The sequence below is a fragment of the Magallana gigas genome, chromosome 7 (assembly GCF_963853765.1).
Source record: "Magallana gigas chromosome 7, xbMagGiga1.1, whole genome shotgun sequence".
NCBI lineage: Eukaryota > Metazoa > Mollusca > Bivalvia > Ostreida > Ostreidae > Magallana > Magallana gigas.
In genome coordinates, this window is record NC_088859.1 from 13,471,537 (window position 1) to 13,499,530 (window position 27,994).

A 27,994-nucleotide genomic window follows, 5' to 3' on the forward strand; every position below is an offset into this window, starting at 1 on the left:
GGCGTATGCATTCTGCGTACGAGTTATCTATTTTACCGATTTTTACCAATTTTGTGTTAATTAACGAATTTAAAGTCAACTTTTTATTTCTGTTATCAATTATTAAGCTAAGTAAACTAAAATATCAAAGAAATAATAAAAATAATCCATCAAATAAACGGCAGGCGTATACATTATCTCGGCAGGCGTATGATTTCTTCGTAAGAGCGATCAGCTTACTCGATTTTTACTTATTTCGTGTTAATTAATTAATATAAAATCAACTTTTGATTTCTATTATCATCTATTTAGTTAAAAGAAATAAAATATCAAAGAAAAAAGTAAAATAATCCATCAAATAAACGGCAGGCGTCTAGATTTCCTCGGCAGGCGTACGATTTCTTCGTAAGAGCGATCAGCTTACTCGATTTTTACTTATTTTGTGTTAATTAATTAATATAAAATCAACTTTTGATTTCTATTATCATCTATTTAGTTGAAAGAAATAAAATATCAAAGAAAAAAGTAAAATAATCCATCAAATAAACGGCAGGCGTCTAGATTTCCTCGGCAGGCGTATGAATTCTACGTAAGAGTTATCTATCTTTACCAACATTGATCATTTTTGCTAATTTTGTGCTAAATAATCAATATAAAGTCAACTTTTTGTTATTATGATACTTAATTTAGTTAAGTTAAATAAAATATCAAAGAAAATATTAAAATAATCCATCAGGTAAACGGCAGGCGTGCGGTTTTCTCTCGGCAGGCGTGTTTTCCCCGGCAGGCGTCGGCAGGCGTGTTTTAGTATGACCCTCGGCAGGCGTGTTTTAGTATGACCGAATTTTCTTCCTGTTTAAAGCTTTTAACTAACATTGATTATCAGCTGTTTTGTACGGAAAACGTGGAATCTAAATAATATACAGTTTCCCTGCTCTGCTGCTATTGGCAATACATTTTTGTCATGTCATCTGCAACAGACGATCATACATATGTGGCGGATTATCGATATAGGTAAGCAGATGTCAAATTTTCATTTAAACTATATATGTATGAGGAATATAAAACGAAAGTACCGTAGTACGATCTCTTGAATTGATCCTAACTTCCCAAATTTAAAAAAAAACATTTGCAGTAAAAGACTTTCATTGAAACTTTGACATTAAACTAATGTATTTTGGTTAAAATAAATACAGCTAGGTAGCAATAGCAGTGGAGGCCCGGATTTGCAGGCCAAATGAGGAAAAGACAGAATTCTGAAAAGGAGCATGTTTTTCATTTCCACACATGCATGTGTATCACTATGGACATCTAATGTATGTATTAATATGCGTATGGTTGTTGTTTATAATTGCTTTTGTATATAAAAAAAAAATAAAAGACAATTTAACTACTAATATTTTGTTTTAAAGAGTTAAATATATAATATGTAAACGGTGTGACCGTTGGACCGAGCGCAGATTTAACACAGTGCAGTTTGATTTTTGTAGAACAAAATTTATTTGAAACGCACTCAGTAGGATCCGCCTGGTTGCCTACTCAAATCATTAGCTAAAGTTTAAGTAAACGTCGCGTGCTCAGTCTACATTATGACGTCATGTTTCAGACGTAAAACGTACACGTTTTGTCTTCGGAAATAGCCGAAGAGAGTAACGTTATTCCGAACTTTTTTTTAAATTTCTTCTTTCATTGTTTATCAATTAAATTCATATAAATAACGCGGTAATAAAATTGAATACTTTATTCAGTATCTAAAAGATCAGTTCCTTGATGTTAATGTTTTTTATTTTCCATCTGATAATTTGATAAGATATACATAGAACTAGTCGTGTTTCTTGATTGAAGCACTATTAAAGCTTATCTGGTGTCCTCTTTTATTTCTTTTAATTCAAATTACCTTTTATTGAAACACTAGAAAATTTTAATCGAGTTTAGGGGCAATACACATCGATAAGTACCAGTCAAACAATGATCGAACTAACTTTTTAAAAACAAAATGGCTGCCAATATGGCGGCGCCCAGGGCTGGAAGAAATTTTTTTTGGCCTTAGTACCCCTGATTCAACTTTCATTTTTCACTGATTTTCTTATATATACGTGTTACCATTAATCCTCGCTTCGCGAGGCGGGCTTCGCCCGCCTCTCGCTGCGCTCGGTATAATGCATTCATCAAAAATATAATTTTTCAGCTTCAAACATTATCATGAGCACTACTAATCTTATATCTACATATTTAGTAAGACTTGTTCCTTTTTTAATTTTTCTTCGTGATTTTTATCAATTAAAAAATTGATCCCAAGATATTTGAGACCATGTAAAATAAAGAAAGACAACTCTTAAACAGGATCTTTTATACCAAGATTTTTGCAATAATTAAGTATTTCCTTTAATTTTTCAATTTCATTCAATTTCTTTTCTTCATCCTACTAACCAACGAATATTGTTTATATTTTCAGGTTTTTGTGGGATTTTGTCCAGCAGTTTGCCTTAAAAGAATTTTTTTATATTTTAGTTTCATATTTATGTGGATTCCAATAAAAATCATACAAACTTCATTCATGATTTTTTTTGTTTTTCATTTCTAAACTTAATAACATTTCACTTTCATAAGATTTTTAAAACAGAAATGTTTAATAATTTGATAAATATGGGGTTATCTGGAACCAGACTGATATTTTAAAAATTCTCTAGAAAATAGTGTATTGTATTTTGAGGTCTATTATTATTGAATTCTGTGCCTAGTATTGGTAATAAATGCATGCAACAAAAATCTCCTACACTTATTTGGTGTAGAGATCCACCTTAAATATTGGTAGTTATTTGAAGAGGATGTTGTAACTTCATTTCTAGCTCATTAGATCCTGAAATGTAGAGTTTTTTGTAATGATGCAGAGCTTACCCTTACATTTGAAAAAGTTGGTACCCGTGCTTAATTTAAGGTACTTCACTACACCGAGACTTATACCGGTACTTTTTAAGACACTACATCACAAGTTGACGATTTAAATGTTTTGTTAAACTGTTTGCATCAATCGATTCAGATGTGCATCGTCATAGCTCAATGGTTGAAGTATCATGCTTGTGAACCGCATGTCATGAGTTCGAATCCACCTGGGGCTTTTGTTCATGTTTACTGAATGAAATTTTTGAAAATGTCATTTTTTATTTAAAATTGCACATTTGTTCGCCTATTTGACATATATACTTCTTATCCATCATGCTTTCTATCATAATCAAGTAATTTTCTGCCGATTAGAGAAACTATTTCAAGGTGTAGTGAGGCACCTTATCATGTTTAATATGCGGGGTATTTTTAAAACAGTTTCATGGTTTCAATAAATCACGCCATTTAAAATGGAAAGCGGTTTAAAAAAGCCTTACGTTTTAGAAAAGGATTCTACTTGTCTCGAATAGACGTAGTTACAAGATACAGTAGGGGTCATTGGGGGGGGGGGTACAGTAAAGAATGTTTGTAACTTTTAATTATAACCTTCTAACTATTTTAATAACAGCACCGTGTATAAATTTATTTCATTTTAAGTTCATCAATTTCAGTGGACTCTTTTCCATTTTTGTTTTCCTCTAGATTCTGCTTGGTTTTCCTTTACTAGTATTTGCTCAATATCAAACATCCCAGCTATTTGCCAAAAAAAAAAAATGGATTATTATGGCCACTTTTTGTCTCTCGAATATTTCGGTGTGTTTACCCCATGTGCTGGTTTTGTCTTCCCCGGTCTGGGATTACTCAGCATCTTCGTACAATGAACCATGCATATATGCTGACAGTACATCAAATTTAATTATTTTAAGATAACTGGGAACTTTTGGATAGTTTGTTGAATTTTTTAAAGGTGTTTGGTTCAAGTAGAGATAATATGAAGTACTAGTACATGTAAGTACTACAAAATGCAGCAAAGTGCATGTAACTTTCAAACTATTCATTATGCCCATATACAGTTGTCTGCATATATATAAAGGCATAGTTTGGGGAGGTGGGTAAGCTGGCAAGAGCAACTCAAATGCTATTGTGATAGGTAACATTTTATTGAATGGATAAACGAACATTTTTGCCAAGTGACCACTAGGGAGCCAACCTACCCCCTTTCAGGTTTATAAAATGGGTTATGTAAATTAAGCAAGTCTGTGTTCCTAATTCAAATTGCATGTTGCGTACATAAATATTAAAATAAAAGTATTATACACAGCATACTATTATGTAGTGCCAGATGTGAAACTTATTGTAATTTACTGAAACATGCATTAGTTTTTATAATTTTGTCTTCGAGAACATATGATATCCGAGGCTATCTCGACACGTTGTTCTGTTACACACCCGCGGCAAGTCAATCATTTCATGTAAATTACTGGAAGAAAACATCACGAGTGTTCATAAGGACCTGAATAATTTTTTAAGCCATCACTTCTGGCTTTTTTTTTTTTTACCAGGGACGTATATACTATATAGATATTATATATGTCCCTGTTTTTACTATGTTTTCTCTTGGTTTTAACGAAGTATGTGGTATGTTAGCTTTGTACTCCTCAAGGCCTTTGGTACGATTTTAGATTGGGATCGACATTCAGAATGTCAACCCTTATGACGCATGCGTATGGAGGAAGTGCAGATATGTTGTTACGAAGTGATTAAAAACATAGTTGACATTTCATAAATGCAAGATCAGGAGTTAAACTTTGAGAGAGTTTCTTTAAACAGTAGTAAGTTGATATGAGATTGTTTATAGTTGTTGAATGACGCCCTTAATACTGGTGAAATGGGTCAAACCTAATATAGTAACCACTTTGTCAACAAGTAGGCTACAGCTGAAGTATCCTCAGGTGCTGTCAAACTAATACCTAGTTTAGTTTGCTTGTTGATATGAAAATAAGGCAACTGCTGGCTGTTAAACTTGCGTTTTTTAAGTCGGTCAATCTAGTACATTTGTGTGTTTCAAAAACCATCATCCACGTTCGTTCATCTGTTCATAACATTTCTTGCTGAATTGGTGTTGTATTTGTGATAAAACTCATACTTATTAGAACAGTTGCTTTGAACGAATGTTAAGACTGTGGTTCTCAATTTAACACATTACATCCTATTCCCCTGTAATGGCATCTAGGATCAAAGATGTAAGAAATGACACCTGTCTTCTGAAACTGTCACAAGCTTTGCCTTAAGCAATATATATACAGTCGTTTTACCAGTAACGAACCAGTATGCGGTTTCGTCGTGCATGCGACTATTTTTATCAGAATTCCAAATGTTTTTATTTTTTGTTTAAATCACGTTTCTTTGTCCTTCTAAACTGTAGTATCAAACTTCCGAAAATATAAAGGATGAATTACAGAGATAGTAATTTCAACACCCCCTCCATTTTCCTAGTTTTGAATACGTTTTCCAGTATCGAATCAAGTGCCCTCTATCACTTCTGACAGAATATTTTGGGGCGGATTAATTTAAAAAATGCACTTGAGGTACAAGTCAATAGACTTATTAATGAAGAAGGAAAAATAATTGTGGAAATATGTTATTTCAACAAATAATATGATCGTTATTTTTATTGTACCATTTTCCTGTCAAATTGAAACTGAACTTGCACATTTTTCATTTTGCGTTACTTTATGAAATTGAATTTTCATGAAAACACTTTATAATACACTGTAGTAATTAATGATAAGTAGTTGCCATTTGCCATTGTTTTGCCCGTATATCTATCAATATATCTAGCCAAATAATACTTCCGACACTAGGAAAACTACATGTGGTTCTATCTAAAGTCGTAATTTTATTCAAAGCTCAATTATTATTTGATATGATGCATAATCTCATTAAATGGAATACAATTACTAATTATCCACTAAAAAGGGTTCAATAACAAACTTATTTTCATAGTTAGGTTTAATTGTTTTCACACTTTCGTTTTTTTCTGCCTTAATTGCAATTCCGGCAGTTCATATCTGGGTCACCTTTTTAATTTGTAAATAATTCGGTAAATAATCGTGCAAATGTCAAACAACTCCACACACTGATAGAATTTTTATTTCTGTATTAAAATTACCTAGCTTGGATTTTTTAAAACTTTAACTTCGTTTTTCACCAATAATTTTTCTAAAAATGATTCAATACTGGCAAATATTCGTTACCCCTTTTGTGGACCTAGAATTGCCCAGGGGCCACAGTCTAACAACTGAGAAATAACAAAAGTCAATTAAGACGCTTGCTTGTAAGTATTACTATATGTTATTATATAACATTTGAGTTTTTGAGAATAATCCAATTGATTTCCAATGAAATAACCAAATTGATTTCCAATGTAACATGATTTTCAACCCCATTGTGGCCTAATTATACCCTCAGAGATCATTGTTTGAACAAACTTGAAATTATACTTCCTAAGGATGCTTCTACACAAGTTTTAGTTTTTGAGAAGATTTTTAAAGATTTTTCTCTATATATTTTTATGTAAAAAAATTGACCCGCCATTGTGGCCCCACCGAAATTTCGGGCGTCCTGATTTAAACAAACATGAATCCTCAATACCCGAGGATGCTTCCACACAAATTACAGGTTGTGTGGCCAATTGGTTTTTTGAAAGAAGATTTTTCTCTATATATTCCTATGTAAAAAGTTGAACCCATTGTGGCCACACCCTACCTCATGACATCATGAAAATATTTAGAAATTTTTTTTATATCTCTTTATACAGGATCTTATTTACTACATTGTTCAGATATTTTGAATATGACCCCATAAAGCTGATTTTTTCATGGCTATTGTTGCTCATATGAGTGATGTAGCCCATGGGCCTCTTAAATGTAAAACTTTATATTTTTTCATATGTACATCAAGTGTATTATAGAAATAGAATACCTTCTTGATTTTGGGGGAAAAAAAGTACGGCATGTACATAGGCTCATCAGGTTTTTTAATTTCTTTTGCATACTGTCAAATTTTGACAGTCAAATACATGTATGTACGGTACACATATGTATTTATAAATGTATTGGTTTTTATCGTGCATAGCCTTGACTTTTGAACTTCTGATGAAACATAAGCTTGATTTATTTCTCATTTTAATTTTGTTAACAAGTAGACCCTACTGTTCAGTGCAAGGGCATGGGAATCATAAGTAAAATGGTGGTGGGGGGGAGGGGGGTGGGCTTTTGAAAAAAGTATTAAGATAACTGGAGAAGTAGTTGGATATGAAAGACAGTTAACTATAGACTAGTAGATGAGGTAGGCTGCACACAATGTCCATATCGTTTACTCAGTAGGAAATTAGAGGAGGAAAGGTTTATCGATAAAAAGTTGAAGGTACATGTAAAAAGAGACCCAATGTCACAGTAACCCCAGCATAGGATATGTTGCAGATTTAACCCACTTTTGGTTCAGAGAAATAGGTGTTAAATATATCAAAGAGTGATATGAAGGCATAGGTGCTTAATGTGAGCCAAGGAATATTAAAGAGTCACATATTGCTTCCTTGTTACTGTAACTTAACTTAAAATGACTAGAACTGTGCCACTAAAGGTACTAGTATGTGAAAGTGTCCTTTAATTATTTCTAAAAAGGTTACAGGTTCCTTAGAGGAAGGATTCTCATTAGAACTTTTATATACCTATAGGGTAGCACAATCATCTGATGAGTTTAATAGTCACGTTTGTTCCAGGAAAAGCTGTCAGAGTGAGGTGCTAGACATATGAGGAATTGTTATTGTCACAAACGTTGATTGATTTTTGATACTTTAGGCTTCCTATATTTGCTTGCAATATACAATTTTTTTTTTCCAAAGTAAGGGATGGTGGTAAATGACACATTAGCAAGGAGAGCATTGCGATATTAGTATGTGACGTATGTACACGGTGTGTTATGATGTTTCAATTAGTTTCAATTTATACTTTCCCACTGCTCTCCAGAATTTTCAGTTTCTGTAACATGAATGCGTATATATGCATAGCTAGCAAATATGTTCATTTTTGATTGTTTTAACTTTTAATCTCTGGAGGATAGTAAATGTATTTGATGTAAACGAAATGTACAATCATTAAAGTCTTTTAAAAATGTTTAGAGGCTTTGAACATTGAATGAAAATAGTTCTACTCTATAAATTGGTAATTTTGGATTTGAGTTCAATTGCAGGCTTCAAAGACATTATTGTCAACCATTGCTACAAGTTTATCAAAGTGATGCTCTAAATACCAGAAACCATATTGATTTTAACTTCCCCTATTTCTTAAAAGGTCTCATATTTTCATTTTGACTTCAAGAGTATGATACTAGTTTGTGAGAGAGAGAAAAAAAATACAGTTGCATAATGACTTGCAGTCATTTCTGCAGCAATAATTATTGTTTGATTGATGTTGACGTATTAACCAAACCTACAGTGCTCTGAATATTTATTGACCTGTTTAATTTCTGAAGTCTGCTTCACATCATATGAAGGTGATACTTGGAAGTCTACATAGATGTTAGATATGGATTGAGCTTATACAGTGACAGTTTTAACAAGTTGGAGATAATCCTTCTTTTTTTTCTGTCAAGAGACAGTATTTGTAATTTATAGAGAGAAATGTGAATAGATTGAGAGGGTTGTTCATGGAGTGTTTTATTTTACAGAGAATGTGTGAGCTGCAAGCCACACTCGAGTTCTCCATAGAATTCAACAAGTTTTTTAATGTGGACTTGTTTCAGCGAGGGTGAGTTGTTTTTTGTGCGCTTATACAATGTATTGTGCTCTTTTGGGTCATAAATTTGCTTATATTGTGCTTTGTTAAATGAAATAATCAATTTTTCTTCTCAATTTTTCCTATTGCTCAGGTATTATCAAGTGCGAGCCACACTAAAGACTTCCCCAAAATTGCCTGCTAAAATTGAAGTTACGTTGCCAAAAGCTTCAGGTAATGGGTTTATATGTGCATTGATTGTATGGTAAAGGAAATATGTACGGTACACATAACCATTGAAGTATGAATTTAAATGCATCAATAAACAATTTAAATAAAATGCATGATGTTCATATTACATCTGTTATACAAAGATGCAAGAGCTTGTATTATAGTTCTGTTAAATTTTTCATTTGTTAATAGATGAAAGCTACGTACTACCTTCCTGCGTTGTAAATGGCACAGCTATAAGCAAAACATTCCAGATTCTGTACAGAAATGAAGATGTGGCCATCAATGACCTTGTCATGTACAGACTCCATACCTTGGTGGATGCTAATAAGGTAGAGGAGTTAAAGCTGAAAAAAAATAAATCTTTATAGGTTCTCTAAAATACTGTAGAATTCTAATTAAACGTAAGGAACTAATATTCACATAAAATTGCAAGAAACGCATCTTGTGGATTTTAAAATCTCACTTTATTTTTTCGGAACTTTGTAAAGTAAATGAAACTATGCTAACAATTTGACGTTTGCGATTTTATATTCTCACGATTTGGTGTGAATTGATGGAATTGTGGAATGAAGTACTTGCATAAAATAAGGAATCTACAGTATAATGCAAGATTTTAAAGGGAAAATAAATCGATTTTAAAGTGAAAATAAATTGATTTTCTCATTCCAATTACTTAAAAATGAAAAACGGTATTTGTCGTGTTTAATATGTCGATAAGATAATTGTTTAATATTATGCAGTGATGTCCGAGAAATTTTATTTGACATTTGATGAGACAATTTATTGTAAAGAAAACATTTACCTGTCTGTCTAAAAATCATTTATTCAAACGTTGCCCATCATTCATATTACGTTCGTGTGCTCATGTTCTTTTGACATTGTCCTAAAGTCGTTATTTCCTCTGTAGATAGAGGATTGTCTGGACAAAGCGGATATACAAGTTGTCTTGGAGCTTTGGTTTTCTGAGGAAGATGGAGGGTTGGTAGTGATTTAATCAAGATGAGCAAGGATATTTGTTTGAAGATATGATTTAAAAAAATGTTGCATCATTTAAAAAAAAGGTCTTCAAATGTATTTCCTACTCATATTTAGACAATAGATATCTTTTTTTTTTTTTACATGTATATTAATTACTTTTCTTTATTGATGGAAGAATGTTCATTTACATGTATTTCTAAATTGTATGATATTTACAAAGAGAGAATTATTACGGATAGGGGTAGAGGGAGCGGGTGGGTAAGATTTTCATCTTTTTCTTTATTCTCCTCCAGTCCTCAAGGACTACAGGACAAGATGGAGAATGTGAGTTCGCGGACTCTCCAGCTCCACTTCAGCGCCACCAAGGGGCTGCACCACTACGTCCCCGTGCTGTTTGACTACTTCCACCTGTGTGCTGTAGAGGTGGTGGTCCACGGAAGCCTGATAGCCATACATCAGCCATACATCAGGTAGGTGTCAGGGACTGTTTCAGAAATAATTCTAGGTGTAAAGATATTTGATGGATAGTCAGGTGTATTTGAAGAAGGACTTGTCAGTCAAACAAATTAGTTTTCCAGGTAGCTGAAATATAGTAGCTAGAGAATGTCAAATGAACAAATTAGTTTTGTTGGACAACTTAAAAATGAATTTTTTAGATGATAATTGGAATTTTTGTCACAACACGTTTTATTTCTAGGATTGATATAGCTAATAAACATTATATGATGAGGATCTAATAAACATTACGGTATATGATGAGGATATTGGTACCTCTTTGCTGTGCAGATTCTAATTTAACGGTAGCAATTATAGTTGAATGTATGAAATTTTCATGCTGATTTAGCAACAAAAGAAAGATAAAAATTAGAATCAATTGAGTGCATTGACTTTCAGATTTTGGGATTTGAAGCCTGCTAACAGGTGACAAAGTGTTGTTTTTTATTATTTGCTCACCTGTCATTGTTTTTAAAAAAAACCCCACATATTAAAAATGATTCCCCTTTTTTTAATTAAATTGAATTTTTTATGTGATGTGTAAATGTTGGTAACTTTATGAGCACTCTGAGAATAATTTTCCTTGCATGTCACCCCATTCACTGGAATTCTACTTATTGAAATTTTTACTTTCTGTCAACCCGCACCATAACCCCAATAGTTCTGAAATGTTAGTGTTCATTGGGTTTTTATTTAAGAAAAAAGTAATATAATTCCATTCATCAAAATCTTCTACATAGTCTAATATTTGTTTCAATTTTAATTGATTTGATCTTTCTTTTTCTTTTTTCATTTGTCATGATACATTTTATTTATTTATGCTGTCCAATAAGCGATAAGAGTGAATTGAAACTGAGACAAAATTTTAAACTGAATGACAGTTTTTTGGTTTTTTTTACAAAATCAGTATGGTGGTATGATCAGTTTTCTGTTGCATAGGCATTAATTTATCTCATCACCCAATCAAAATTGGTAGCCATGATGGGAGGACTTAAATTTTTTTGTTGTAAATTGCATCATCAGAAGGACATTGTCAAAATTATCAGAATTAGGATTTGATGGTTTTTATTTAATGTCTCATTGCTGCAAAGCCTCTTTCTCAAAATGAGGTAACACAGTTTATTTAAAATCTGTATTTGGAGTTTAAAAATCATTATTAGCCTCTGATATATCTTGATGGGTTTTCAGTTTGAGGTCAAGAAAAAGTAATCCTGATCCCTATATTAAATTTGACATCATTTTAAAGAAGAGGTCTAGAGCTTCTTTAATGCCATTTTTGGAGAGACTGTAGGCATTCTAGATATATCTCATTACTCAAATATGGACAAAACTGATTGATAATTTACTTATTTCCTACATATTACATAGAAAATGACAGTCTAAAATTTGATTTTTCATGTGTTTACCCAAATTTTAATTACCGGGTAAGCCCTGATACACCTTATCAAACAAAGCTATTGGTATGAAGCACCATTAAAAGATTTTGTATCTTGAATTTCATAAAGCTGTAGGCACCTTTCATTTTCTAGATCTTGACCTTAAGATTTTTTTCAATCTGCAATTTACTTTTCTATGACTCTTGTTCAGAATATTGATGAAAGAGACTTAGAATTGTTGAATGTATGTGTTTTTGATCTGTACAACCTAGATACTTGCGAAGGAGATGGAGTGTACGAGGGAAGAAAACAAAAGTTGTGTAAGACATTGGAGCAACTGTTACTGATAATTCATATCCATATCTAGTCAGGAATATTCTGCATATTATAGTAATTTTTATAATTTTCAAAGTGAATGTATAACCATTGTATGTGAACTCTGTGATAAGTAGTAACTATTTTAAAAAAAAAAACCTGAAATTCATGCATAATAAGGTATCAAATGTATAAACCCAGAGAAAACATGGTTTTCTTTGGACTGATAAACAAAAAGCAGGGTTCAAATGATTAAACCCAAGTGGTTGAGAAAATGATTTTCTTTGGACTAATAAACAAAAAGCAGGGTTCACATACAAGGAATCAATATTACGTGGATGTTTCGGGGGTGGTGTAATCTGATATGACGAGGAGTTAAAACAAGCTAACAAGGATCAGGTTGTTGACCCGTCATTGGACGGTGTTTTTGCATGTACGTCCCTGGCGATACAGAGGTTGCATGTTGTGATGAGGGTCAGTTAAGAAGGGCAATGACAGAAACTGTGGGTGTGGCGACTTTGATGATTACTGTAACTACAGATCATCTACCACAAGAAACATGGGGATTATTGTTCAAGACTTAAGATGAAAATGTGCAAACTCATGTTATTAGGAATTAAAGATGAAAATCTGTATCAATTGACAGATTTGGGTCACTTATTAACAAGATCAAGGAATCTATATATACTGGTAGGCAGATGTTTGGTGTAGTTTGAGATTATTAAGGTTTATATTGTTTCTATGACTGTATATTGTTGAGAGATAAGATGTTATATAATAGTGATTAAAACCTTTATAAAGGTGATTCATCATTAAAACTATGGTAGTAGTCAAGATGTATACACTTAATATTCTGAAGATCCCAGTTATTGATTATGGTTGACAGTGAGATCCTGAGTTGTTATCACTGCCTCTCTGTCCTACGACCATCATTTCAAAATCTGTGATAAATTTTTTCGATATGTAAATATTGAACTAATCCTAAGAAGTTTACATCCTCTCAAATATCTGATTTATCATATTAAAAAGCATTTTTTTTTTTTTTTTTTTTAAATTTGTCAATTTAACTAAAAAATATTGGCTGCCATATATTATATATTATATCCATGTTTACTTATTATGTACAGTAATATAATAAGAAAGAATAACAGCCTTATATTTAGTTAAGCACTATGGCCCATGTAACTCTTGATATATGAAACAACTATTTATTTTTTCCGCAGATGAATATCTATAAGCACAAAGTGTACATTTATCATATCTGTAGTTGTGACGTATACCAGTATGAATATTAATAAGATTTTTGTAAGATTAATTTTAGTAGACTTATTTTTAAAAAGGTTGTCATATTTCACAAAATGATTGTTTTGAAATATTTAAGGTTAAAATTAAAAGTTTCATATTTTATCCATCACCTTGTTTGATTTTGATTGGTTGTTACAGTGTCCAGGATAACTTGTATCTTTGTTGAATTGAGTGATCTCAGGTGAGTAAACTGTTGTGTAACTTTCCTTCTCCGTTCTGATTTCAGTGTCCCTAAGCCCCCCAAGTCAGCCTGGTCCAACAAACAGAGCCCTGATCAGCAGCAGTCCACCCTGGAGTCCGTCTACTTCGGAACGCGAACAGTGTCAGGGGTACGGCCAGTGTCTGTATCTGGGACAGTGCTTGCTCTCTCTGTCTGTCTCTGTCTGTCTATCTCTGTGTCTGTCTATCTCTGTGTCTGTCTGTCTGTTTGTGTGCCTCTCTCTCTCTCTATATCTCTCTCCTTTGTATGTGTGTGTGTGTGTGTGTCTGTCTCCTCTCTCTCTCTCTCTCTCTCTCTCTCTCTCTCAGTTAACCACAATTATGTAACTGATGTTAAGAACTTGTTCTTTTTATAGGAGCCCATCAATAATTTTGACAAGAAGTTGCACTATGCAATGAACATTCATCGCCGCTTGTGTAAAATCTTGCTGTCATCATACGAGAGTTTACAAACGATGTTTACCAACTTCCTAACACAGATGCCAGGAACAGATTTTTCTTTAGGTTTGTATTTATTTGTGTATTTACTTTATAACTTTTTCAATGATCTGCCTCATTGTTTTAAATTTAGTTAAATTAACTTTCAATTCATTAGATTTTGCAAGGGCTTAATTTTCATGAATTTCTCTTTATTCCATTCAGGAATTTACATCCAAAGGATCTTTTTGAAAATTGACAATCTATGAGAATAGGCCACCTTAAATGTTAATGACTATTTAGTGTTTGAAAATGTTATGATACCTCACCGTTCCTATTGACCTGTAAAATGCAAGTGTATTTTAATCATTGAAACTTCTTAATTTTAATTGGTTGATATTTATTAGATACCAAAGACTGTCACAAGCGACTAGAGACTGTTGTGAACCACTTACAGGTAAAGGAATGTTTCAGCAGTGTGTTTACTTCATCCATGAAACAGATGATTTTTATTTTCAAGTATGTAGCTGACCTGATTGATTCACAGTGTTGTTTCCTGTGTTATTTCCTCAGACAAGCACTTCTCTGAAAGCTTGTGTGGTGGCGGGCATTTGTGTCATTACACTGTTTATCTTTGATTTGATAGGATGGAATTAAAAAAATGAATACATGTATAGGGAAATATATTCAATATAACATAAAAATATAATAGAGATTTGTATTTCAGACACTGTTATAATTATGTATAAAAAAGAAGAAAAGAGAATATCATAATTCATGTGTTAGTAAAAGCAGAGGGTCGCATCCAACCCAAATTAAACTTTTTCCTCTCAACAAAATTGAAAATAAGGTTCAAAAGTAATAGAACTAATGTATGATTTAGTATTTTAACTGTGTTGTAGAACTTTGAGAATGAAGAGGATCTCCTACAGACCGCCACCACGGATATCACACAGCTGTGTGCCGAGAACGTCATCCTGTGGACCCAGTTCATAGAAGTTGTCTCCCTTGACAAGAATGTCTTGGTACAGCTAGCTCAAGAACATCACACTGGAAGAGTATGTTTATAGGAATCTCTGTCGTCCCTGAAGGATTTTAAAAAAAAATCTCTTTTCCATATCGGTCAAAACAACTAAATACTGATACTGGATTTGTTGTTGTTGATTGTAGGTGAAGAGATTGGCGGAGGCCTTTTTCACCCACGAGTACGCCAAACCAGAGTGCTTGTCTTGTTATGAACCAAGGTATTATGTTTGGAAATCATAGGTTTGGAGACAAAAACTGGTCAAATGAATTGTTGATATCAAATGTTGCATGTTGGAAGTAGTATTTCATGGTTGAGGAACATGTGTGCCTCTTTTAAAAAAGTTGATACATGTTTAGTTTTGGGTCATTTATGTGTCAGAAGCACATCTTGATCATCACCCCCCCCCCCTTTTCTTTTTCGGGGGTATCAAAAATTAAATTAAAATTTGTACATTGTGAGTTCATGCATGTGCATTAAGTTTAAATGGTTTTCTGTGTTTATCAGTTTTCATGGACATGCAGAGTTTGCCAACATCGTGAAGAGTTCGGGCTGCATGCAGAGTCTGCCACCCCTGAGGGTGGAGTGTGTCGAGCTGGACGGGGACTACACCTCCCTACCAATCATCTTTGAGGACATTTACTGTGACCATGCTCCCCCGACATCAGGTGTGTATCACAGCGCAGCAATAACACGCTCACATTTACTACTAACTGCATTATATGTTTCTAACGTATTTGTTTTTTGTTCCTTGTTCATGAATTTTGTTAAAATCCTGAATTAGCTACACAAGACTGCTATTGTTTATTTAATTCTGTCAGAGAATACTGAATAGTGATTAAATTTTATCATCCTTTTCACAACAAACACCAATATCTCTAAGTTCTTTTTAATTTATTCACATCATGAAATTTTTTATTTTGACTTGAGAATCATCCTTTTCATAATGAACATCAACGCATAGTTTTAGAATCTTTTCTATTTGTTTATATCATGAAAATTTTATTTCGACTATAGCAGTATGAATTTCTGTAGATTTTTGAATGGATATATATGTAAAAAAAAAAAAAAGAAAAAAAAGAAGAGAAATCTGCAGCTTTTTTTGGTTTTTATTTTGCATTTTATGTAAACCGCATTGCCACCACTCATATTGTTACATCCACGCCCATAACATGTTATCTGTTAATCCTTAGATCCCCCCTCGGCGCGTTCCATTGTGGAACTTTTTCAGGTGCCTACGCCATCGCACGACTCAGTTGACACCAATATGGCTGTCGACTTAGGGGAAGTGCGATTGGTCGGTGAGTAAACAGGAAGTGGATCTATTGTTTGCTTTGGTTACTATGGTAACTGCCTCTCCCAAGAATAACATGCATGCATCCTAGTTTTATTTTCCTTCTGTTGTTGGTGTTGTTGTCTGTTGTTTTGTTTTGTGCTGTTTCACTGCCTTATGTGTGTGACTAAATCTTACCCATGTATTTATATGTTGATAGTGATAGTTCATTTTTAGAAGGAGAAAATTTACCTGTAATTTTTAATTAAGAAAGCACCAGGTACACTATTTTCACATTTTTAGAATGCTTGACTGTCACTCAGTCGTGATTAAGTTTATAGATTAAGGCAGGTCTTTAGACTTGCATTAATGCTGTGTCAAAGGAATTTTACAAATCTATCAGCAATTTAAGTTTAGGAAAGGAAAAAGCAATTCTGGTAAAGCAAAGAATATAGAAGAATATAATGCAGGATTGGTATTTGAGAATTTTTCATTTCTTGATGGAAATAAAAATTGTATTTTTGCCTTTTTTTGGTTATGAAAACTGTTATTTTACCCCATTTTAAATAAAGCTCAAGGGGTAAAATGTTTTGACACATCCGTTTGTCTGTCAGTCAGTTTGTCATTCTTATTTTTTTATATAAGGACAACTCCTCTTTCACTGTTGCATGGAATAGTGTAAAGCTATGTATAGGTATCTAGGACACAATGTGTAGATATGCGTATTCCAATTCCAGTTTATTATTTGGAATTTCTGCTTTTTGAACTTGGAATTTTGACCTTATATTGAATATGTTATTGAACAGTTTGTAAGTGAAACTACTCTTACACTGTCGATCAGAATATCAAAAACTTTGTAGGTGTTTAGGACGCAATGTGCAGATGTGCAGTTTACCAAGAACTACTGATTCCAATTTTTTTCTGGGAATTTTGGCCCTTTTGAACTTCAAGTTTTGGGCAATTGAATATAGTGTTGAACAATTTGTTAGCAAATCTTTATCTTTAAAGATAAAGAAATAGATGTCCATATAATTATGCTGGAAGTTTGATCTGATGATTTTTTGCAAGTAAGCCCTTAATTAAATTATTTTGTGTATTTAATGCATACATTGCCACTTATTATTTGTAGCATTGTCAAGCAATGTGAGAGGATTGGGTATAAGAGCTTTTTCTTTGATTTTTTTAAAAATGTCAGTCTGTTTAAAAAAAAAAAGTAGCTGTCCCAAAGAAACATAGGACGACTTTGATACAAATCTTAAGAATTATTAAGTAAATTGGGCTTTTTCTCAGTATAAGTCTTGTGATAATGGTCACCATTAAGATGTAGTGGTCCACTGTGTAGTTGTGGGTTCACAATCACCACACACTCTTTGCATAATGGAGAGAATGCCTGAATGTGCATGCTGTGATTGTCTGAGGGTTTTTTTTTCTTACCTTTACTTCGTGGAGCATGTGTATGTAATATAGAATTGAATTTGTAAAATTTGGGGATTTATGTGATAATTAATAAGCAGTGAAAGGGCAACAATATCTTTAGTTGATTGTTAAAAGAGATATTACAATTGTATTTTCCTTCTATTTTTGCCTTCCATTAACAGAGGAGAATTTTGCAACAACAGGTTAGTGGAAGCAATGCTTGGCAACAAATGCTTGACAAGTGTCAGATTACCTCGCTGATCTAGAGAAGCTTTAAAGCCAGTGTAAATGAGTCAATAGAGTACATATATATTTCATTTTCTTTTTAATCATAGACTTAGGCAGGCAATTTTAGGTCACCTGAGTTACCAAGTCGTGTGATTGTGACTCCGACTTGCTTTCTTTGTCTGCTATTCATCCATCATCCATCAATTGTGAACTGTCTAAGAATATTAACAATATGGAAGCTACAAGACAAATCTACAACCAAAATTAATTTTACATGTAAAATAGGAACACTTTGGAATACTAGAAGAATATATTTTGTAAATCTCTGTTTTGCCCTATATTGCACAGGGATAGGAGCAGAAAACTGCTTGAAATAGTGCAGTGTTCAAAGTTAATCAAACTATAATACTTGGAAAAGTACTCAGATATGTATAATTCATGCCCATGGGAAAAACTTTGGGTGTCAGGAAAGGGCTGTATAAAGCAAAGTATATAACTGTCTTATCCAGATCTACATTAGGACATTTTTGAGACTGTGCACTTAATCATAACAAGCAAGCACTGCTTGGCCTTTACCAGCTGAATTATGAAATTGCACTTAAAAAAAAAATTCTCTCCCAGTTGGTAATCTTTTATCAAAATGGATGCATAATTAAAACTAAAATAACAAAATTAATTAATAAATGTTAGTAAAGATTTGGATGAAACATGCTACATTGACTTTAAAATTCTTCTCTTACATGCCAGTAGTTTCTATAAGGTACCTGATCCCATAATCTCATTCATGGTCACCAATCCCATAATCCCATTTATGGTCAGTGATCCCACAATCCCATAGGAATGTGGCAACGAAGGCCCATGGGCCTGTTGTTGTATACACTGCTAGATAGCTGTAGCTCAGGTTAGAAGTTTATTACTGTGTGTAAAGTTTTACTTGCTCCCTATGTGTACATGTACTAGGTGTACACATTTAATCCTTTTGCAAATATTAGACATCTTTTGCCACCATTGTTTAAACATTGAATTGAGTTGTAACCTTTTTATTTTAATGAAGTAGACACATGTTACAAATTCTAAGGATGAGTGGAAAATATTGGTTTAATATAAATGCAAGTACCCAATAGAGAGAAAAAGAGAGAAATTGAATCCGTGTTTTTCTTTTTTAAATTAAATGTAATGTACTAGAACAAATGCTGCATTGTTTCATTGATTGTATTCTTACTTCATGTTTACAGAGAGACAGAAAGGGAGAGAAAAGTTTGCCAAACCAGGGGACTCCAAACAGAAGCAGAAGAAGAAACTGATCAAGAGCATCCGTCCCGACGCCTTTAAGAGGCCCTCCTCATACTCCATGTCAGAGGTCGACGCCCTGACGCAGAAAGACGCCCACAAAGACTGTGCTCTGATTGGCTACAGGAAAAAGGAAACTGGGTCAGACTCGCCGGGGTCTGTGGTGGATCACTCGGTGGAGCTCGGGACTCTGTGTGATGAAGCGCACAAAATGGATCACCTTTCATCCTCCTCTTCTATGCCATCCCTGTTTGTTAGGAATTCCTGGAGTAGAACTAGCATCACCTCTCTACCAGACTTTGTAGAATCTCCCTACAGCAGACGGAGACAAGTGAAGTCTGCTCTGCTTGCTAAAGAACTCCAACAGATTCAGGACGATCTCAGGCCTCATGGGAAAGACTCCAAAAATGATCTCACGTCGGAGAGTTTGGGAGGAGATGGGAAGTCAGATGATAGGGATTCAGGAATAAAGAGTGATTCTAATTTAAATTCAGGGGAAGAGACCTCAAGTCTCCTCAGTGAGGAGCAGGTGATGGAGAAACTTGGACTTAACGATGTTAAGTGCACTGTTAATGACCATTTACCAGTGGAGGCACATGAAGACGAAGAGTGGTACGTAAATAAAAAGGAGAAAAACAATGATAATGTGAGTGATGACGATAGACATGTGCCTAATGGTCATGATGCTGTGGTAGATACACATAAGGATGGGGAGGAGCCTAATTCACCGCAGAAGGAAGTGTCACCACCAGGCAACAAAGCGGTCAACGGTTCGAACAGATATACCCAAAGTCTTTCAAGGGATAGTGGCATCGTCGTTCAGGGATCGAATCATGAGGAACCAGGGTATGACAAAAAGTTAACAGTCATAGAATTTCTTAAGCAAGAATATGACAGAATTCCCAAGTCTTCAATAGGGCCACATGGTGGTAGCCCGTCTAAAAGGCCATTGGGTAAGATGATGTCTGTTGAAGGTAAATTGAAGGAGAAATCATTATTTCAACATCGAGCAGCCAGTGATACCAATCTTATATCCAGCATTGATAGGGTCTCATCACCCCCAGATTCAATGCAATCCCATGATTCCGAGTCGGCATATAGCAGCCACAAAACTCGAGTGTCATCCTCATTCTCATATCCTGAACTTTCCAAATACTCGGATCACGATAGACCCAAGCTGGTCACTCAGATCGGCCACAGTACTCTAAGGTACAACTCAATGGCCTGTGATCACCAATATTTGGTTTTGTCTTCTTTTAAACTTCTGCATGCTAACTTTTCTAATGTCTATGGAGTTATCTGTAGTATTTCTCTTAATAAGCTTGCTTTTCAATATATGCATATACTTTCTGCAAGAACTTTTTCTTGCAATGTTTAATTAATTTAGTTTTAACTCACAATTAGAATTCAGAAGGTAGCACAAAAATTGAATAGTTCTTAATGTTTCCTAACAATATAGTTATAAACACTGTATACTATGTTAAAGATATGCACCTATTTGATTATTGTATATGGAATTTTTGAGAGAAATACAGCAAACAAATATTGGTGATCCAAGCATTTTTAAAAGCTTAACATTTGCCTGTACTAACTTCTCCAAATTCTCCCTATTTTTCCATTTGCTTCACCTGATCCTACAGTTTTCCCACCCCTCATGTCGTCATTGCATCTCATTGTGCAGTTTCTTTGTAATTCCAAGAGCACTGCAGGTGGCTGGTCCCCACTTTTCATTCCCATCTTTAAATCCGTGCAAGCATCTCCTGGCTCTCATAGAATGAAGTCAATGAGGATATAGATGAATATAGATTCTACAAGGAGAATAATATAGTGGCATGATATATGTGAGATGATAAGTACTGGTACCTGTATTGGTACATTTATTTGAGATAATAACTGGTTCAAAGGTTTCCTATTCAAGCATGGCTCTCTAAGTGAACTCTACTTGTGTGCATTTATAAATCCTTATTTCTCTGAATCTTTTCCTTTTGGTAATATTGTTGTAATCCCTAAAGGTTTAAATCAAAGCATGAAGAATAAAAAGGCCTTTCTCTTTTTTATTTGCTGATGTAATATTAAACAATTTTCTTATACATTGAAAATGTGGTGTCTTTAGAAGTCAGATTTTATACACTTTCTTGTAATTTGGAAAAAAATAATTTCTTTACTGAAAATTTATGTCTTTTTCCTTGGTACAGCAAAATGCACTTATTTATACTGCAGCAAGTTTTCCTTGCAGTTGCTTGAGTTTGGTTTTACAGCACGGTATGCTTACCATCTATGAAAATGACTTGATTTGTTCCTTCATGGATTATGTTTATGATGGGAGCTATTGTGTTGCAGTTTTGTCAAGTTAAGAGAACAGCTGAAAACAGAGATGCAGTATCATGGACAACTCTACAGGTATGCTGGCAGCCAAATTACTTTTGTCTCCATCATCTTTAAAAATTGTATTTTAAAATTTTGGATCATACAATTTTAAATGAATAGAAATTGCTTGTTCCTGTTGCTTTTCTATATTAGTGTTTTACTATACATCCACACAGTTATAAACTGTAAACAGATGTTAATTGTTATAACTGTCTTCTATGTCTTATAGTGAGTTTTCATCCCTGGCATCAGTGCACCCGTACTTTCATGTCAATGAGGAGAGTGGAGACGATGGGGATGGGGTACATTTAGTGGTGTGTGTTCATGGATTAGATGGTAAGATTTGGGTACATTTAGTGGTGTGTGTTCATGGATTAGATGGTAAGATTTGGGTACATTTAGTGGTGTGTGTTCATGGATTAGATGGTAAGATTTGGTACATTTAGTGGTGTGTGTTCATGGATAAGATGGTTAAGAATGGGGTACATTTAGTAGTGTGTGTTCATGGATTAGATGGTAAGGACTTGGATGGGGTACATTTAGTGGTGTGTGTTCATGGATTAGATGGTAAGAACTTGGATGGGGTACATTTAGTGGTGTGTGTTCATGGATTAGTTGGTAAGGATGGGGCACATTCAATAATATGTGTTCACAGATTACATGGCTAGGATTAGACTCCAAGATTTGTGAAATCTATAGGATCTCCATTGATTTATAATGTCTGTAAATGTCTGTAAATTATTGATGGAACTGATTTCTTTTCCAAATGAAATGAATGCAGATACTTTGCTGAATTTCTTCTAAAGACTTTTAAAAATATTGATACTGCATGAATAGATGATTATGTAATGTCAATCTTGTATTTAATAATGGCAATCTTTAGCAACAGATAAAAAATGTTTTCAAATAGCTTTATTGCTATCAAAAAGTTAGCCAGAAATTTTAAGATGAGCCCTGGAGAGAGTTTGATAGATATGCATTCCTAGAGGATAGATTAATGGCTGACAAAGCCAGTGCCATCACTATCAATTTAGGCTACTTGTAACAGTATTAGGGCCAGTTTGCTGTATTGTATTTATACATATTCATATATATATTCATTTGTTTTAGGAAATAGTGCTGATTTAAGATTAGTAAGGACGTACATAGAAATGGCATTGCCAGGTCATAGAATAGAATTCTTGATGTCGGAGCGTAACCAGGTGGGTGCAGGTCGTAGCCAATCAAATGAAAGCTCTGTATACAAGTGTGTCCATACAGTACATTGTTGATTCTTTTAATGTTTGTAGGATACTTTTGCTGACTTTGATTTGATGACTGATCGACTAGCCAATGAGATTAATAGTTTTATCGAATTATACGGGTTTACACCAACACGAGTAAGGTAAATGATACAGAAACGAATTTTGACTTCTGCAAACATAATATATTTCAAAAAAGGAGAATAGAGAAAGAAACAAATCATTCTTCAGTGTATACATGTATGTATTCTGATTGAAGTGTTGTTTGTTCCAGTTTTGTCGGACATTCTCTCGGAAACCTGATTATACGATCTGTGATAACTCTACCCAAGCTTAGTCACCTGATTCCTAAACTGTATACATTCCTGTCCCTCTCTGGGCCTCACCTGGGGACTCTGTACAACAACAGCGGGCTGGTTAACATGGGTGAGTCTCACTCAATGAGGGCAGTGAAGGTAGTCTGTTGATTTGGAGGTCTAAAGTATGTATGAGAGACTTGAGCTACAAAAACAATCAATTTTAATGGCTGATTTAATTCTTTTTAGCGAACTAAAACTATCATGCAAGATATGTCAGAAGGCAACTGTTTAGTAGTTTTTTGCAGTTCAGATGTTTGTCAGATAACTTAACTTCAATGAAAATGTATATATGGCGAATTAAAGCATGAATGGAGTGGTTAGATAATGATTTGAAAAAGGAAAATACTTTTGCGTGTTGGATGGCCTAAGTATAGATGCAACAAAATTATCGTCCTAGTATTTAAAAACTTTTCACCTAAATAAATTAACCAAGTGATGTTATTTTTTTTTCAGGGATGTGGTTTATGCAGAAGTGGAAAAAGTCCGGGTCTCTGCTGCAGCTGTCACTCAAAGATCACCAAGATCCCCGCCAAACCTTCCTGTACAAACTCAGCCAAAAACAAGGTCAGGGTCAAAGAAACTAGGTCATGTGACATTTGTCATTGAAATGAGGTCATGTTACATTGGTCACTTAAATCAGGTCGTGTGAAATCGGTCATTGAAATGAGGTCATGTGACCATTCATTAAAATAGGTCATGTGATATCACAGCATACTTAGTCTCTTCGGTGTGTTTTGGGTAAGTAATCAAATATTGAGTAGAATTTGTTGGAGCAGTAATCAGCATTTTTCAGAGATCATGGCATGATAAACTGCAATTGTATTTTTGGCATTGTTCAAATTGTACGTTACCATTTCATTGTGAATACATAATGCAGAGTAGAGCAACTCAAGTTCAAAATGGTTTGATAATGTTTCTTAATGTTGTGAATTTAATTCTTTTTAAAACGGTAGTTTTCATATGATTGATTGAATTCATAGAGTTAATACCACTAGCTATTTATATACATGTAGGTTTAAGATGTTGCATTCATTCTGATAATTAATCAGTGCCTGGATGAACTCGTCTTTCAATCTCCCTGAGGCCGTTATTATATCAATAACAAATTTGATGGCATACTATCTTCACAGGTTTAGAGTTGTTCCGCCATGTCCTATTAGTTGGATCATCTCAGGACCGTTATGTTCCGTACCATTCGTCAAGAATCGAGATGTGCAAGTCAGCTCAACGAGATAGTTCTGTAATGGGTATGTTTTCTTAATAAAAATGTTTGAAATCAACTATGTCTGTTAAACAAACCCTGGTTCAATGCAATAATTTGATTGGCTTTGACTGCCTTATCAACAATTTTTATTTATTGACTTATTTTATTCTTTATTAATCAGCTAAATGTGAATTAGATCAGTAATATGTGAAATTGATTCAGTAAGAATTGTAAAACAAAAAAGTTGAAATGTTAAGATTAAAATTTTGAAACCAACTTTTATTAAAATATTGTAATTGGAAGAAGAATGTCAGACTCTTGAATCCTTTTGCTTTCCATTGGATTAACTAAATGACTCTGACCTTTATTTAGGTGCAATATATAGTGAAATGGTGGCCAACATCTTGACCCCAGTAGTCAATAGCCCCAGGTGTAAACTGGTCCGCTACGACGTATTTCATGCTCTACCGAACACTGCCAACACAATCATTGGACGTGCAGCTCACATTGCCGTTCTCGACTCAGAACTATTTATAGAGAAGTTCCTGACTGTTGCTGGTTTAAGATATTTCAAATGAATGCTGTGTTGATTTCAATTAATCTTTTGATTTTAATTAAGTTTCTGTGCATTATTTGAATAGAAACACTGTTACTCAAGTCCCAGAATTTTGTATTTATGTCTGTGATATGAATATTTTTCATATTTGCGCCAATTTTATTGATGTTACATAGCTTTTCAGCTTCAATTTTTTTTCTTTCTAAAATTTACTTAATGAAAAACGAAACAATTCAAGTATTATTCTATAACTAAACATATGAGGTTTCTGGTGTGTTTGTGTCATGTTAAGTGTTTGTTTGCATATTTTGTGTACATCTATAAGGATGGTATAGATATTGATTCAGTATGAATTATTACAATGGTTCTAAAGGTAACAAAGAATAATATGAGATATTGTACATTTTGACAATGATTTGCAGTTTACAGTGATATGATTTTCTAACCATCAGTAAAGTCTGGTATCTCTAGTATTCTAGAAACAGTATAACTGTATTATGGAATGTATGTATACGCCAATAGTATGTCCGAGTGTAAAGTGTAAACACAGAGTTTTAAAGTTTACTATTATCATACTTTTAATTTGTCATTCTCCCCTAGACTCAATGACTAAAAACTCATTGAACTTTTTTATGTTTCAAGAATATATTAATTATTTTCTGTCTGCCAATGAGAAAGTGAAACTCTTTTTATTTTGGAGTGAAACAAATACTGTAGATTCCTTTTTTTATGCGAGTACTTAATTCCGCGATTCAACGATTTACCATCAAATCGCAAGAACATAAAATCGCGAATGCAGAAATGTGTCCCAAAATTAAAAGCGAGATTTTAAAATTCGAGAGACAGGCTATTTATCGCGAATATTAAAACCTCACGTTTAATTAGGAATTTACAGTATGGTACTGTATGTGAACATGTGTTTGCATTCATGTACTTGATGAGATTTCTTTTATATAAGAATGAAGGAGCCAATCTGGATGGGGCACGAATTATTTATGAGAGAAAAAAAATCAGCAGGTTATAAGCGTATGCAGCACTAGCTAAGGGTCTGTGCATTTCAAAGAAAATTGGTTTTTATCATTTTGTTTCACACAAGGTCATTTCAAATTTTTTTTTTCAAAATAAACATCTTTTGTGTATTTATTCACATATAAATTACTAAGGAATAGAAAGCCATTCAAATTTTTTAAATATCTGAATACATATATAGGTATATTTTTTTAAATCCTGTATTCATTGGGTTTTATTTCAGACACAGTTACAAAATTCAATATAGCAAATCATATGAACTACTGGTACATATGTTTTTCATCAGCTTTAATATAAAACATTTTGATCATTGTTGCAAACATTGATATATGTAAAACATACAAATACAGTTATTCAAATTCACTTGTTAATAAAAGTGACACTATTTATTTTTGCAATATTTTACATATGAAATTAATATCATCAGACATACATGCCCATACATTCTATTGTGCAATGTGCCTTAACTGCATAATTATCTAAATGGGACATGCATACCCATTATTGGAATCAACAAAATGTCTGTCTTTTACAGTCTGTTTATGAATGACACATATGCTACATATATATATTTTAGATGCAAGTTTTGCTCAATATGGGGTTGAAACTTTATTCAATGTGTAGTGGTATTTGAACCATATTGCATGTAATTCAGGCATTGTAAATTTTGATTTTTGAACTTACTATGGTTTGTTTCAAACATTAGGAATTGCACAATTTATAAAAATATGTATTTAAAAAATAAATTTTTATACAGTTTTTAAAACTGTAAAGTTTTTGAGTTAAGGGGCATATAAATTTGTTTTTTTTTGCCATGTTCTGCAAAGTCTAATAAGTGTCTAACTGCATGCAAGGGTCACAAGCTTAGCTAATCTCCATTCTTCATGGACAGTATTTTCACAATAACCTGATCAGATGGGACTTCTATGGCATTGTATATATGTTCTAGTCCAGGGGAACTAAGGGGCATTTAGTGCTGAAAGTGGAATTGCATTGTTGTATAAAATTAAGTGTTTTTGTCTTATAAAAGACGTAAAAAAAAATTTGCAGTGAGTTTCGTGTCAAGCCTGTGATATGTACCACCAGTTGTGATTATATAGCCGTAATATTATGTGTATAGACTTGCAATTTGAGTGATCGAAATCTGCTATATTTATTTGTGTATCTTTGGGATTTTGGTACTGTTTATTTTTATAGGTATGTACAACAAATTAATGATTGTACATAGAGATATTAATTATAACTGGCAATGCAAGGCATTTGGATGTTCTTGGATGAAATGTACGTGTACATCTGTAGAGATATACTGGGATATGTAAGTAATGTACATTTGTGTTATCCATTTTGATTTTTTTATTGTCAATTCAGGAATTTTTTGTCATTCTTTAAAAATGTCCTTTATAAGTCCATTTTTTATGCACAACTTTTTTTCGAGCCGTCACAAAGTCCATCGCTATCATATCAGATATTCTTTGTTATTTTATTGTGTTGTGGGTGCGAATGGAACATTCCATGTACTTTTTTTGTTTTCTATTAATATATAACCTATATTTTCCTATTGAAAGAAAATGCACATTTTTTCTACTAAACCTTCACACCAAAAATCTTTGTTTAAAGCTCTTGTATAAGATAGGCTTTTGTTCACTCTACTATTTATTGCTTATCTTTTGGAGTGAGAGAGATTTTTGCATAACTCATAAGTTTGTGCAATGTTACAGTTTGCCTGGATCTATATTGTTTTTGGTTTTTTTGGTTGATCACATTTTTAGACACTAGAGAATATGTATATTGTTCATGTAGAAAAAAATTTGATCTGAAAAATCGCATAATTATACTATTACACATTTTAATAAATATATTGAGGAAAAAAGCAAACTAAGAACACAGTTTTCTTGTCTGCAGTTAACAATTACCGTTTCAGTTGTTGGATGTGTAAGCGTAACAAAATCGGTAAACATTTATGTAAAGGCTAGTTAGAGAGAGAGAGAGAGAGAGAGAGAGAGAGAGAGAGAGAGAGAGAGAGAGAGAA

At 33.4% G+C, this 27,994-nt stretch overlaps 1 protein-coding gene and 1 long non-coding RNA gene across 9 annotated transcripts in view; both read left to right on the plus strand.

Annotated features, from left to right (window-relative positions):
- Positions 1-823: 823 nt before the first annotated feature.
- LOC136270243 (uncharacterized) overlaps positions 824-27,994 on the plus strand; it is a 36,231-nt gene continuing 9,060 nt past the window's right edge. Inside the window, exons 1-3 of one of the 2 annotated variants that reach the window (XR_010707989.1) lie at positions 831-993; positions 1,176-1,295; positions 2,435-2,533. This is a non-coding gene — a long non-coding RNA (uncharacterized lncRNA). Of the gene's footprint in view, positions 994-1,175; positions 1,296-2,434; positions 2,534-27,994 lie in introns of those variants that run through there. The other variant, XR_010707990.1, reaches the window with a different exon arrangement.
- LOC105335103 (protein FAM135A) lies at positions 4,568-26,043 on the plus strand. Of its 7 annotated transcripts, none has more exons than XM_034457390.2 (24): positions 4,568-4,694; positions 8,593-8,672; positions 8,794-8,873; positions 9,063-9,202; positions 9,781-9,851; positions 10,145-10,321; positions 10,746-10,772; positions 13,569-13,671; positions 13,918-14,065; positions 14,386-14,435; positions 14,881-15,036; positions 15,149-15,222; positions 15,510-15,670; positions 16,196-16,303; positions 17,874-17,894; positions 19,155-20,418; positions 21,550-21,609; positions 21,806-21,912; positions 22,687-22,778; positions 22,866-22,960; positions 23,092-23,243; positions 23,630-23,740; positions 24,307-24,423; positions 24,753-26,043. In XM_034457390.2, exons 2-24 carry the CDS (start codon positions 8,596-8,598, stop codon positions 24,956-24,958), a joined length of 3,597 nt encoding a protein of 1,198 aa, XP_034313281.2. In that variant the 5' UTR covers positions 4,568-4,694; positions 8,593-8,595; the 3' UTR covers positions 24,959-26,043. The 7 variants fall into 7 exon arrangements, with proteins under 7 accessions (XP_034313281.2, XP_065923341.1, XP_065923346.1 ...); XM_066067269.1 differs by lacking the exon at positions 10,746-10,772 and adding an exon at positions 11,995-12,042; XM_066067274.1 differs by lacking the exon at positions 10,746-10,772 and adding an exon at positions 11,995-12,042 and having other exon boundaries at positions 19,155-20,055.

Excerpts from the sequence above, each read along its gene's own strand:
- LOC105335103 (XM_066067269.1), top strand. The coding sequence starts at position 8,596 with ATGTGTGAGCTGCAAGCCACACTCGAGTTCTCCATAGAATTCAACAAG. Across the intron at positions 22,779-22,865 it reads TGATGTCGGAGCGTAACCAG|GATACTTTTGCTGACTTTGA; the intron begins GTGGGTGCAGGT and ends TAATGTTTGTAG. Across the intron at positions 23,244-23,629 it reads CAGCGGGCTGGTTAACATGG|GGATGTGGTTTATGCAGAAG; the intron begins GTGAGTCTCACT and ends TTTTTTTTTCAG.